Source organism: Tupaia chinensis, unplaced genomic scaffold, assembly GCF_000334495.1.
Source record: "Tupaia chinensis unplaced genomic scaffold, TupChi_1.0 Scaffold000088_1, whole genome shotgun sequence".
In the NCBI taxonomy this organism is placed as follows: Eukaryota; Metazoa; Chordata; class Mammalia; order Scandentia; family Tupaiidae; genus Tupaia; species Tupaia belangeri.
Window position 1 is genome coordinate 5,078,952 of NW_006159550.1, and position 13,636 is coordinate 5,092,587.

Genomic DNA, 13,636 nt, shown 5'->3' on the forward strand with positions numbered 1-13,636 from the left:
GGGGGCTCATATTTTTAACGGATGCCTCTTGTATGTCTTGTTACCACTGGTGGATTATACACAAAGACACACGCTGTCAAATAATGTGAACACGTAATTGACAAGTACTCATGTTCATTTCTTTCAGCTGTCGTGGCTATTGATCCAACAGAAGTTCCTTTAACAGGTCAGAGTGGTAATTTTTTGTGTATATTTGCCCTTATGCCATGCTATTGATAAATATTTTTTCTCCTGTTCAATTTAATCTTGAACTTCTTTGACATAAAGGAAAGATGGACAATTATTCTTGGAATTGTGTGTCTTACATTTTTAATATTTTCACTAATTTTTTAATATATTTTTTGTTTCATTTTCTTTTATACATTCAATCATGTTATTTAGCTTACAAAGTGAATATTTCAACACGTGAACATGTCTCCCTAGTCCAGTTAATAAAACTATAAAATTATCTTCACTAACTTTTTATTTATTGAATTTTGGTATAGATATATTGGGTTATTGGAAAAGTCAAGACTCGTTTTTTGCATAGAAAAATATGTCAAGGCTTTTCCAATGACCCAATAGATATACACACAAATAGATACAAAAACATGCATACATATATATACACACACTTAGCCATGCCATCAAATTGACTAGTAATTGTTTTCATTTCTTGTAGCTTCTACTACTGATTCTACAAAAGCTTATTTTAAAAATGAAACAGGTAAGTTCAGTGTATGTCTGTCTTTAGGTCATGGTACAGCACTTATTTCTTCTTGATCAACTTAATTTTTAAGTTTTCCTGGTTCAACATAAAGAGGATAAATAATTAGTATGTCCTTGTAGCATAGCATTAAGGGAGCTTGATCACACATTGATGACCGTGATTTTTTTCCTGCACTTGGTGGTTTGAAAATCAGGCCAAGTGAGTTGTGTGCATGTCTCAAATCCCAACAGGATGGAAAAACATAGGAAAAGGGGTTATGGCATTGCTACTTCCCAGATGTGTGCTGTCTCTCTGCTACCTCTCTCTCTTTTGTGTGTGTGTGTCTAAGGAATGCATACTCTCTCTAGCAATTAGAAAGAAAAAAAAAGTTAATTTATCCCTGGAATTTGGGGGCTTTTATACCATGCCATAGCATTTTTTCCCTTCCTCATCAGCTTAACTTTTTTTTTTTTTTATTTTTTCCCTTCCTCCTCACGTTAACTTTTTTTTTTTTTTTTTTTGGTCAGAGTTTATATGTGTTTGTCAGAGGAACAAAGAGACAAAGACAGTGAAAACATGCCCCTCTATGGGGCATGGTAATACCACAGTCCCATGTCCCCCATTTCTGCATCCTGAAAAGATTTGGGACATGCATATGTAGGCACCTGACATTCTTTTCAAGCCATCAGGACTGGGAGTCAAGCTGCAGATGGCTATGTGAGATCTGGCTCCATTAATCCTTTGGCTCTGGGGCTGGGCTTTCAACAACTCAACTTTTTAATTTCCCTGGTTTGAGGGAGAAAATCAGAATGGTTGGATGTTTCAGAATGCACTGAGTGACATTTAAAATGTAGCCATCACTTTCTCAGAGCCATACTAACATAGCAAAGTGTTGGTTTGGTAGGAGATGAATATAAGTTTGAGGATACAGGATATACTCAACTTTTTCCACAAATGCGTTTCTTTCATTGTGTGTCTTTTGTTTCTAATGAAGGAGGAAGCATGACATCAGGTCTCTTCAGAAATTTTATTCTTTCAGTCCATGCTAGTAGCTAATAAGAAGAACATGACATTGATTAATTATCAACGGAAAACCTTGGGCTGTGTTTTGCATGCATTTTTTTGTTGCTGTTGTTCTTTTTTTTTTTTTTTTTTTTTGGAGAGATTTTCACTGTAGGGTGCGTGCGCTCGCCAGACAGACAGAGAGAGACATAGAGACAGAAAGCGAGAAATCACCCCCCAGGGGGGATGGTCACGCCGCAATCCCTTCTCCTCCATTCTCCTCTCGGGATCTTGGGCACGCACGCACACGCACCCGGCGTGAGTTTTAAGCCACCGGGTCCGGGACACGAACCGCGGTCGACTATGTGGGAGTCCAGCGACATAGCCATTACGCTAACTGCTGGCTCCCTTGTTGCTGTTGTTCTTTAAGCCTCACAGTACTCCAATGAAGTGGCCCAGTGTTTCCCCCCATTTTATAGATGAGGACAATGAGTTAAGGTAGCTGGGTCTCTTACATTGTCACAAAGCTAGATCTGGAATTTCAGAACAGGCCATCAGATGAAGACCTCTATAAGTTCCTGACCTCTGTAAGTTCTCTATTGTTCGTCTAAGATAGAATCATAGAGTGAGGAATTCCAAAGTCCAGGCCAGATGGATAGATAGATGTAAGGAAGGGGATGGGTAAGTGCATGAGCTTCAGAGAACCACTGCCCCAGTTCTTTTAGTGCTTAGTGCATGACTGTCCATAGAGACTGACCATTCTGTGAACAACACTTTTGTCATCTGCCAAATGTGAATAATTATATCAAACTAACAGTTATTGAGGAGTTAAGGGCACAGACATGAAAAGTCTAGCACGGGGTATCTCATCTCACAGACACAGAATAAGTATCAATTTCCAGTCCATCTCTCTACATATGCACAGACCTTGACTGGAAACGTTGCCTCCAGCCTACGGGCCTTGCCTCTCTTTTGAGTATCAAATGGACGCTGGAGCGAGTTGCTGCACCAGGCACGGAGGGTCAGTGATACTTGCCTGATGAAGGGCAGGCAGTTAGGACACATCACCTGCTGAGATGCCGGCCCACACCAGGGGCTAATAATTTTGGAGATCTGACTCTAGAAAGACAGAAATTTCTGCAGAATGAGATTGAACCTTGTGATTCATTGAGCAGTCTTTCTCGCCATTGTTACTGTCTCTCAATATTTCTCATCTTTTTTCATTTTTGGGAGGGATTTTTGCTATAAGGTGCATGTGTTCACCAGAGAGACAGAGAGAGATATAAAGTGAGAAATCACCCTCTACCACCACCACCAGTGGGATGGCCATGCCACAGTCCCATCCCCTCCATTCTCCTCTCAGGATTTTGGCCCTGCATGCACATATGCCTGGCATAAAGTTTAAGCCATGACATCCCATAGTTCAAAGAATATTAAAAACAGTGATTGATAACATCACTCTCACAATGTGATACATTTAAGAAAGACAGGTGAGTGGACCATAACCTGTTAACAGCTCAGAAAACTTGGGTGACCCTTCATTCCATTTCTATAATGCTCTCTTTGTATTAAAACTCAACATAAAACTTTCCCTAAAAAAAACTGTAAATATAAACAAATTTTTCACTGTGTGCACCTTGTGTCACAACTCAGACACTCCTTTATCAGCTATGTGACTTTATATTTATGCTTCACTATTTGGGGTTTGAGGTGTTTGTTGCACTCAGAAATGCAAAATTAGAGAATGGCTAAGATTATGATCTTTAAAATCATCACTTTGCAAGCTAAATAATGTGATTGAATGTATAAAAACAAACAAACAAACAAAAACCAGGGCTTGGCACTTCGTAATCCATAATATGAGGAATACTACTTCTGTCTGTCTTCAGATTATTTGTCAAACTAGAATTAAAATCATAATAGATTATTGTGAAAAAATATTAAATTTAATATACAAAACTCTCATAATCATGCTTAGTGTTCAATTAATAAAAATGTCATGTATTACTTTTTTTATCTTCTTTTTTTGGGGGGAGAGGTTTTTGCTATAGGGTATGTGCACTTACCACAAAGACAGAGAGAGAGACAGAGAGACAGAAAATGAGAAGTCACCCCCCAGTGGGGATGGCCATGTTGCAAGCCCTTCTCCTCTATTCTCCTCTCAGGATTTTGGACACACATGCACGTGCACTAGGCGTGAGTTTAAGCCACCTGGTCTGGGACTCAAACCACTATCGACTATATGGGAGTCCAGTGACATAGTCATTATGCCAACTGCTGGTCCCTGTCATGTATTACTTTTTTTAGGAGACATGGTCTGGGTGTAAGAATGTTAACACATTATCACAGATGTTTTTGCCCAATGAACTCATTTCTTAAAAATGCATCCTTCTTTTAATATTTAGTATGTTCCCAGTGAATTAATTAGAGGTTATTGATCGACTTGACCTGCAGGCTGAGTTCTGAGTCTTTCTTTTGTTGTTGGTGGTGGTGGTGCTGCTGTTGGGTGATTACTTTAGAGTCCTGGTGCTGATGAGGTGTCACTTCAAAGCACCTCATCAGGAATCACTGTTCAGGAGCCTCTCCACATTAATATTTGTCCTGTCCCATCTACAGAGCAGGCACTGCTAAGCAGGCGACTTTTCCGGGAGGCACTGCGGCTGCAGCTCACCAGCACCTCCGCGTACTACACCTACCTCCTCCTGCTCCTCAAGAGTGCGGCCTACTCTGCCGTCATCACCCTCTGTGTGTTCAGAAGAGCAGCTGTGTGTGGCACTGGGAACAGTGTGTCATAGACAGAGGCACAAAGAGGTGGTCTCCTCACCATTCCTTGTTCCTAAAAACATCTGCTGAGGATCTATCTGGGCGTTCAGTCTGCATTTGGGCTCTTTCAGTTTTCCTGTGTGCTATTATTCTCTCATGTAGTTATTGCGAAATGGTTTTTGTAACTACTGGGCAAACTGAGGAGATCTCTCTGTAACAATAACAAGGAGCAGCCCACGGCAGCCTGACACCACCCTCTGCATCCCCTCCATCAGCTCTGTCGGCCGGCCACGTGGTCACAGCCCCAGTGCATTGTCCACATAGCCGCTAGTCACGTCCCTCGGGGTCCTTTACCCAGATAACTCCCAGGAAGCCTCCTGTTTACCATATTCTGAAGCCACCTTCTTTGCTATTTAAGTTCTGAGTTTGTTTTTTTATAACAGATACAATAAAAAAGTAAATTGAAAGTGTCCTTTTCTTCATGTGTCTCTTAATTTAATGAACTGAATGGAAAGCCCAAGGTAAAGAATAGCACAACGCCGAAACTGTGACAGTGAGCATTCGTTGTACTAGTGGCCCCACACCACATTCATTCTTCTCTTAGATAGTGGTTATGACACTTTCCTTGGACACTGGCTCCACAGGGAGCTGCAAGCAAATGAAATAGCTCAGCGCCTCGCTTCTCCCTCAAGGGTCACCAAGTTCCAGTTCATTAGGTTTGGAGCCCTGACACCATCCTATGTACCCTGCACTACGTGTGCTCGGTCTGTGCTAGTGTTTTGTAACCACCATGGTTCCTGGCCCTCACAATGTCTCCTGGAAACAAGAGTGATGGAGGAGTTAAGCACATGGAGTCTGGTCCCAGGGAGGCTGGCGTTGAATCCGGGGTTTGGTGTTTAGTATCTGTCAGATCTCAGGCGAGTTGCAGCACTGCGAGCCAGAATGTCCTCATTTATAATTTTTTTTTGAAAGGTTTTTGCTATAGGGTGCATGCACTCGCCAGAAAGACAGAGAGAGACAGAGAGACAGAAAGCAAGAACGCGGCACCCAGGGGGGATGAACAACTACAATCCCTTCTCCTCCATTCTCCTCTCAGGATCTTGGGCACATACGTGCATGTGCCCCATGTGAGTTTAAGGCCCCGGGTCCAGGACTCAAACCGCGGTCAGCTACATGGAAGTCCAGCGACATAGCCTTTACACTAACTGCTGGTCCCCCTCATTTATAATTAAGTTAGAACATTTGTCTCCTGGGTTTGTGTGTGGATTAGGTGAGTTGGTAATATTTGGTGCATGCAAGTCCTCAAGAGTATTGGTAGGTGCTCTTGGTAGCTCTACTTTAGAAATAGTTGATACCACACACACATGCACATGCATGCACAGACATGCACACACACACACACACACACACACACACACTGATGTGATCTCTTTTACTTCTTTGCAGAAAGGCAGAAAGGTTAGCTGGGATGGAGCAGGGACGTGCTAAGAGTCTATCATGCGCTAGGCGATGCACAGTATTAATCCAAATCTTATATTTCTAAATTCCTACCAGTCAGAAATTCAGAGTAATAGAGAACCAAAGTTACTGCTCCAAGATAATACAGTTCAACAAAAAGGCTAGAAACGCAACATTCTCATTAACCTGAAAATTTGTGTGAGTAGATGCATGCTTCCTGTCATGTTTTAGACTATTTTTGTTTGTTTGCTTTTTCTGTTTTGCTTGGCTCATAGTCAGTAGCTCCCATTTAGTGGCATCAGGAATTCTTCTAGGCAGCTTGTGTCCTGTCCCTCCAGCTCTCAACTTCCCTGCAATGCCAGCATAACTTTTGCTTCACTGATGAGAAAGCGGAGGTTCTGAGAGGACAAAAGCCACATTCAGTGTTAACACTGAGTCTGAGTCCACACGATGCCCTGTCTGTCTGGGGTAAGACTTGCTGCTCTGTCCCTTCTACCAGCGGGTCTCCTGTTACAGCCTTTAAGTGTCCCTGAGGGGCGGGTCACATATAACCTATGCACTCCTGGACTTTGTCACTGGCCGGGCTTCAGGACTTTAACATTTCCTTTGGTAATTCTAATGGGCAAGCAGAGTTGAGATGAGCAAGAGACTGAAATAGTTCCATACCTTTAGCTAGGCTGTCTCAGATGGCAAGATGTGGGGAGTTTTCATAGCCAGTACATTTATGAACAGACATGAAACGTGTGCGACTTCCCTTTACCTGGGAAGTATTCTCACCATTTGATCCATCGATTTCCTAAGGAAATAAAATCTTTTGTGCAAAGATGTTATACCACTATATCTTATAGCAATCCTAATTGTAAGCCAAATGCCTAATAAAAATATAATAACATAATAAAACAAAGTATATCTAATAATTACAAAATAAAGTATTTTACATGAAAGAACAATGTTCATCTTCAAAATGTAGATTAAAGAAATGGAAAATTAAACAGAACATATCTAAAAGAAATATGCATATTATCATCCTATTAATTTTGTTAGATAATACAGTTGTGTGGTTAAAACAAAAACAAAAACACTCCAAAAATTCTTTAAGCCATCTTGCTTCCCCACCGTCTTTACCTCTCCCCTGTCTTACAGGTCATGCGCGTTTCTCATGCATCCTTCTAGTTTCTAGTTATGCAAATATGAATGTACAGATATAGACACATGTAACATATATGCACATACATATATTCAGCTTTCGCTCCTTACGCTCCATAGCACATCATGTACTGCACTCTCTTGGAGTTGGCAGGGCTGGTTCTAGGACCCACAGTTCTCCAGTGAAATTGTCGTATTTCCATAGAACCACAGCGCCTTCTCCCACGGACTTAGAGCATCCCAGATTATGTGTGCCATCTATTACAGTGAAAATACTCGCTGCTACACCATTTTATATTTTATTTGTGTTATTTTATTGTATTATTATTTTTTAATTTTTTCCTAAATATATTTCACCCATGGTTGGTTTCAACTGTGGATCCAAGAAACACAAATACGGGAGGCCAACTGTGCGCTATTCTGTGCTCGTGGTAACCCACAGGTCCTAGACTCGTTTTGTGTCGTTAGACAGGGACAGGTAAGCAGCTTCCTGACGTTGTAATGGTGAACACAGAGTACTTCACCCGTTCTTTGAAATGGTCCATTGGATTATATCCAGTCTTTTTTTACATAAAAATGTTGCATCATTTTGAACACACGCACTGGTGATCTTGATAGGAATTGCCAACTTGTCCTCCATCGAGTGCTGTTTTCCTTCTCTACCACCATGTGTTAAAGCTGAGAGTGTGCTTCCAAGCAACAGGGCTTTGTTAACCTGGCAGACGAAAAATAATTTCTTTTGATTTTATAAGTTTTTATTTGTTTATTTATTTTATGAGACAGAAAGAGACAGAGAGAAAGAGAGAGAGAAACAAGCACCATTAATGGAGTCTCATGCCGTGATCCCCCCAGGTCTCCCAGCCTGGATCATGGACATACACATCCAGAACGCACAGACCAACCATGAACACGAGCCCTGACCATCCACGGGAGCCCAGCTCCGCAGAGCAGGTGCTACACCACAGCAGGCCTTGTGGTTCTAACTTGCTTTTCCCTTACTGGGAGTGAAGTTCAACAACTTCGTACACGCTAAGGCATATTCATTTCCTGTGTGTAACATTTCTTCATTTTTCTCAACCGCTTTTAGTAGTAACTCTAATGTGAATGACTCCCTTGATGTATATTTCCACCACAATGGATTAAAGCAAAATGTTTAGAGGGTTGCAGGTAGGTGACGGTTGACAAACAATTGTATGTTTTCTATGATCTCTAAGGAATACTTCAAAGTAAGAACTCTTATACATTAGAATGACAACGATGTCTTAGTAGGGAAATTAATTTTTTTGTTTGTACAATCAGCATCAGTTTCTGTGAAACAGGTTCTAAAGATCAACCAGAAACAAACAGAGTAAATATAACTTAAATCTATCTATTCCTTGAGCCATATGGATCGATCAGAACTCTTTAAGTCAAACGCTCTCGATTTCAGGTCATTTCTACATAGACGCAGGGAGGACATTTTAGAATCACTAAGAAGTTTTGGGGCTGATTTCACTGGCCAGGGTACTAGACAACATCTCTTGTGGTTTCAAGCTTCTTAGCAACTTTCTCCCCACTCAGCTGGGCTGCCTGAACTTCAGTAGCACAGAGGGGAGTGGTGGTGGTGGAGGCAGAACGGGTGGTGGGAAGGTGCTGGTGTGGCTGATGGTGTTCTATTTTCTCAGGCACCTTTTGTTTACATGCTCAGTTCATTGTGGTTGATTTGTGGAAAATGCTCACAGTCAAGCCAGCCCTGTGAGTTGGGGTGTGCAAGGGGTGGCTGGGTGCTGCAGGAGAGAATGAGGACAGTTACACCACAGCCAACTTGGCTTGCTTTCAGAAGACCACAGCACAGCTAAGGGAAAGTCAACATCCAACTTTACACAGAGGAGATGCTTGTAACTCCCTCTTCGTGCTGTGGGGGGCTGGGCTCCCTGCGCTTGCTAAGCTCAGCTCATTAGCCACTGTGCGAGATCGGGATCTGATGCCCAGGGGCGTTGAGACCCTGTCACAGTCCACTCCCATGACGTTGTTCTGAAGGAAAGACAGAGAAGGATATCAGTCTAAGGGTATTGAAGAGAATCCCTAACATCCCATGTTTGTGCTCTTCTGAAGTATTGGATGAACACCGGCTGGTAGCATTTGGTTTTATTTTCTCAGGGTAGACAGAGGCCACAATGCCATGCACCTATGAGCACAGGTGCCTGTGGACAACAGGAATATCCTTCTTTCCCCACAGGAGCCCAGAGATGCAGATGCCCTGGGATCCCCTGTGTCACTGAATGCCACACACTGAACTGTATAAAGTCCTTCTACAGGGACAATGACTTCTGAGTCATGGAGCCTGATTGACTCAAAGATATCAACATCAGATAAGTAAGAGTGAGGGATCAGCCAGAAGAGGCAGCTCAGCACTGTGCATAGAGGGCCGGTGCCCATCCCCACACTGGACCCAGCAGGTGCTCAGGCTTACTGTCTAGTCCTGGAGGAGGTAAAACTCCATGGTCAACTTCTCGGCCTGCCATGGCTTCTCTTGGAGACGGCCTCTACCCTGAGTGAGAGCTCTTCCTCAGGTTGAATTGACCGGATAGCCAGCTCAGGCATCAGCTGTGGGCTTGTTGCAAGTCCAGCTCCATCCTGCAACACATCATAGAGAGCTTGAGCTGGTCAGATGCTGGAGGCTCTCCTCACCCCTTCTCCATGGGGAGAAACTCTTACTGGTTGAACCCCAACGTCCCAGTGTACCTCAAAGGAGCATTCCTAAGCCCACTCTTAGAACAAGACAGATGAAGGTGACCAGGTCTGCACAACAGGCCAGTTTCCACCCAAACCAGCATTATCAACATCACAAGCAATTCTGTTTTTCTTGAATGACACAATGAATGATAAAGGAAAACTATAGGCATGCTACCTTGCTATGAAGTATTAAGGTGAATGTCACATTTGAAATATAACTCACAATTTAACTTAGTTTATTTCATTCAAGTCAGTTAAACATGAAGGAAAATTGATAGAAATGGGCTCATAGTCATGAATGAGTTCAAAAGAGTATTTTGAAAATTTCAGAGCTGTCACTAAAGAGAAAAATGTGACTTTGTAATAAAATAAAACAAAATGTCTGATGGTCATTTAAATATATTCAGAATCCCTGTTGTGCCCCTTAGGTAATTCCAAAACATTTTTTTAATTGCTAGAGTGCATACGCTCTCTCTGTAGATAGAGACAGAGAAAGAAAGCATTCCCCAACGGGGCGTGTTTATGCTGCAGTCCCCTTGCCTCCATTTCTCCATCCTCTTGGTATTTGGGGCTCACATATACACCTGCTCGGCCTGGTGTTGAGTCCAGGATTTGCATCACACTCAAATGTGTGGGCTCTGGCTCCTGAGCCACCAGACTATGAGGCCTGCCACCCAACACTTTAGACCAAGTACACAATGCAAAAAGAACAAACACACACACAAAAAAAAACCTTGAAAAATTGAATAATTTTGATACTTTGAATTATACTACTCTTCAAATGTGTACAAAGAGGAAGATGTGCTTTATCTAAAAAGACAATGGGCAAAAATGGTGTTGATAAAGAACTGCAAGGGCTGGATGGTGGTGCAGTGATAAAACACACACTCCGTCAGAAGGACCCACAGGAAGGTTCTGGGTTTGCATCCAGAGACCTCCCTGAGTAGAACGGGCAAATACGTTCCCACGGTCTGGTGTAACTGAAGTTGGGGGTGGATCGTGATGTCAAGAACCTGAGCGAGGCCTGCCTCTCTTTTTTACTGCCTCTCTCATACATGGAAAAAATGAAACATTTTAAGAAGAGAAAGACAAAAGAAATCTGAGAAATGAAACAAGAAACTTCATTTTAACTTTTGAGGAGAGAATGTAATCATTTTTAGAAACTGTTCTGCCAGGTGAGTGCAAGTGCAGAGTTGACTTCCTGGGGCCGAGGGTGGTCCCCAGTGGTCGGTCAGTCAGTGATCTCTGTCCACTGTTCAGGATCGCTGTTTCCTTAGCCCTGTGTATTATTTATCCATCTTTCAGGTCATTTAATTAATGAATTCTTCGGTTTTTTTTTTTTTTTTTTTTTTTGAGAGAGAATTTTAGTATAGGGTTTGTACTCTTGCCAGAGAGACAGAGAGATGGAAAGCAAGAAATCTTCCTCCAGGATAGCCAAGAGAGATGGAAAGCAAGAAATCTTCCTCCCAGGGAGGATAGCCATGCCACAATCCCTTCTTCCCTTCTTCATTCTCCTCTTGGGACATTGGGTACACATGCACATGTGCCCAGCATGAGTTTTAGGCCACCAGGTCCAAGACTCAAACCACAGTTGACTATGTGGGATTCTAGCGATGTAACCATTATGCCTTCTGCTGGTCCCCGCTTCTGAGTATTTTCCTTATGATCTATCCCCAAGTAATACAAAACTTAATCATTATGTGAATTTTCTCTAAAAATCACAAAAGAAATGAAAATGTCTTAGAATAAAAGAAAGGTTAATAAGTTTTATATAATATTAAAATGAACAATAAATAATGTATTATTAATATTACTATGTCTCAATAAAATATCTTGAAACCTCTTTATTTATTTATTTTAGGAGGTTTTCTCTAGGGCACATGCGCTTGCCAGAGAGAGAAAGAGTGAGAAATCACTCCCACAAGGGGATGGCCATGCCACAATCCTTTCTCCCCCATTCTTGTCTCAGGATTTGGGGCATGCACACATCTGTGTCCAGTGTGATTTTTTTTGGGGGGGGGAGGTGGAGGTTTTTGCCATAGGGCACATGCGCTCGCTAGACAGAGAGAGACAGAGAGATAGAAAGTGAGAAATCACTCCCCAGGGGGGATGGCCACGCCACACTCCCTTCTCCTCCATTCTCCTCTTGGAATATTGGGCATGCATGCACATATGCCCGGCATGAGTTTAAGCCACCGGGTCCGGGACACAAACTATAGTTCAATACATGGGAGTCCAGCAACATAGCCATTACACTAACTGCTGGTCCCTCCAGTGTGATTTTTAAGTCTCCTAATTGAAGACTTGAACAGCAGTGGGCCATGTGGGAGCCAGCACCTTAACGACCATGCCACTTGCTGATCTCACTTTTTCATTCTCTTGAATTATGCCTCTCTCTCTCTATATGTATATATGTGTGTGTGTGTGTGTGTGTGTGTGTGTGTGTATGTATATATATACATATATATGTAGTTTATGACAATATGGAATATAAATTTGTTAAAATGTCAAAGAAAATACATAATTTTAAAAGTATATACTGTATGATCATGCATGCTGAAAACTAACAGGCCCAGAAAGCACAACGATGTCCAATTGCACACACACAACTGGAGGGAGATAAACTAAACTCTCAACACTTCGTTTGTGGAATAGTTTGAAGAAGAGGCAATTTCTTATTCTGTTCTTAATATACTTTTGCAAAAGCATATATTCCTTTCATACTCATGGAAGAGAAATAAGAGAAAGAGCTGTGAGAAGACTGAGGTAGCAGGTTAGAGATGCAATTAATTCACACGTAGAAGAAGCAGCCTTTCTCTACAGCTCCTTTAATGTTGTTAAGTAACACTCTTAGAAAGGCACATGCGTTCTGACGAGCGTGTCTGCCTGGGCTACTGAAGCCAAGGGCAAACGTGGTGCAGGAGGAAGGATGGTTGATCTTCACAGAGTATGTCCCCACCCTCCCCTCAGGAGTGCCACCCAGCTCAGATTACTGTAGTGACAATAAACAGAGGAGTGTGTGATGGCTGGAAGGCTTCCCTTCACAGAGACGTGGACAGGGAGGTCTGACTGCTCGTTCTCACTGAGAGCCATCTGGGGTGACGGTCATGCTAAGTCTTTCAGTCCCCAGATTCCCTTTCCACCCATAAGCCCAGTGGTGTCTGAACCACAGTGAGGTGGTCTACCTCAGGAAATTTTAGAACCAAAAGTGATGCCAAATCTTTAAAACATTCTATGGAAGGGTCTCTGGCTGTGGCCTAGTAAAGAGATCAAGAATTGCTCTGTAAAGCAACTATAAAACTTAGCAAAATGAATGTATAGAAACTTTCATTCAGAAATCTTTTGTACTACTCTGGAGATGACCAAACGCTACAACATATCAAGGCCCAGTCCTGGGTTCAGCCATTTCTCCTCTGAGTCCTAGCACTTTAAGTAAGAAATGGAATCCAGAGACCTCAATATAGATTCTGTGGTCTCTTTTCTGGATTGTTATTGCTGTCTAGTTTTTCTGTGGACAGCTTCAAAAGAAGCATTCCTTAGACAGAACTGATTAAAAGTATGTAGTATATGGGTGTTTTTTGTTTGTTTGTTTTGTTTTGTTTTGTTTTGTAGAGGTTTTTGTCTTAGGGCATGTGCACTTGCCCAGGGAAAAGAGAAACAGAGACAATGAGAGGGAAAGTGAGAAATCACTACCCAGGGGGATGGCCATGCCACAATCCCTTCTCCTCCATTCTCCTTTAGGGATCTTGGGCACGTACACATAAGAGCCCAGCATGACTTTCAAGCCACCCAGTCCAGGACACAAACCGTGGTTGGCCATGTGGGAGTCCAGTGACATAACCGCTATTCCATCTGCTAGTCCCA

General features: G+C 42.3%; 1 gene segment (V, D, J or C); it reads left to right on the forward strand.

Annotated features, from left to right (window-relative positions):
• LOC102483721 (T-cell receptor gamma chain C region C10.5-like) overlaps positions 1-4,610 on the forward strand; it is a 148,133-nt gene extending 143,523 nt beyond the window's left edge. The window contains 1 exon segment of the C gene segment in view: positions 4,307-4,610. Within this exon segment, the coding sequence occupies positions 4,307-4,485 (179 nt within the window).
• Positions 4,611-13,636: the final 9,026 nt, after the last annotated feature.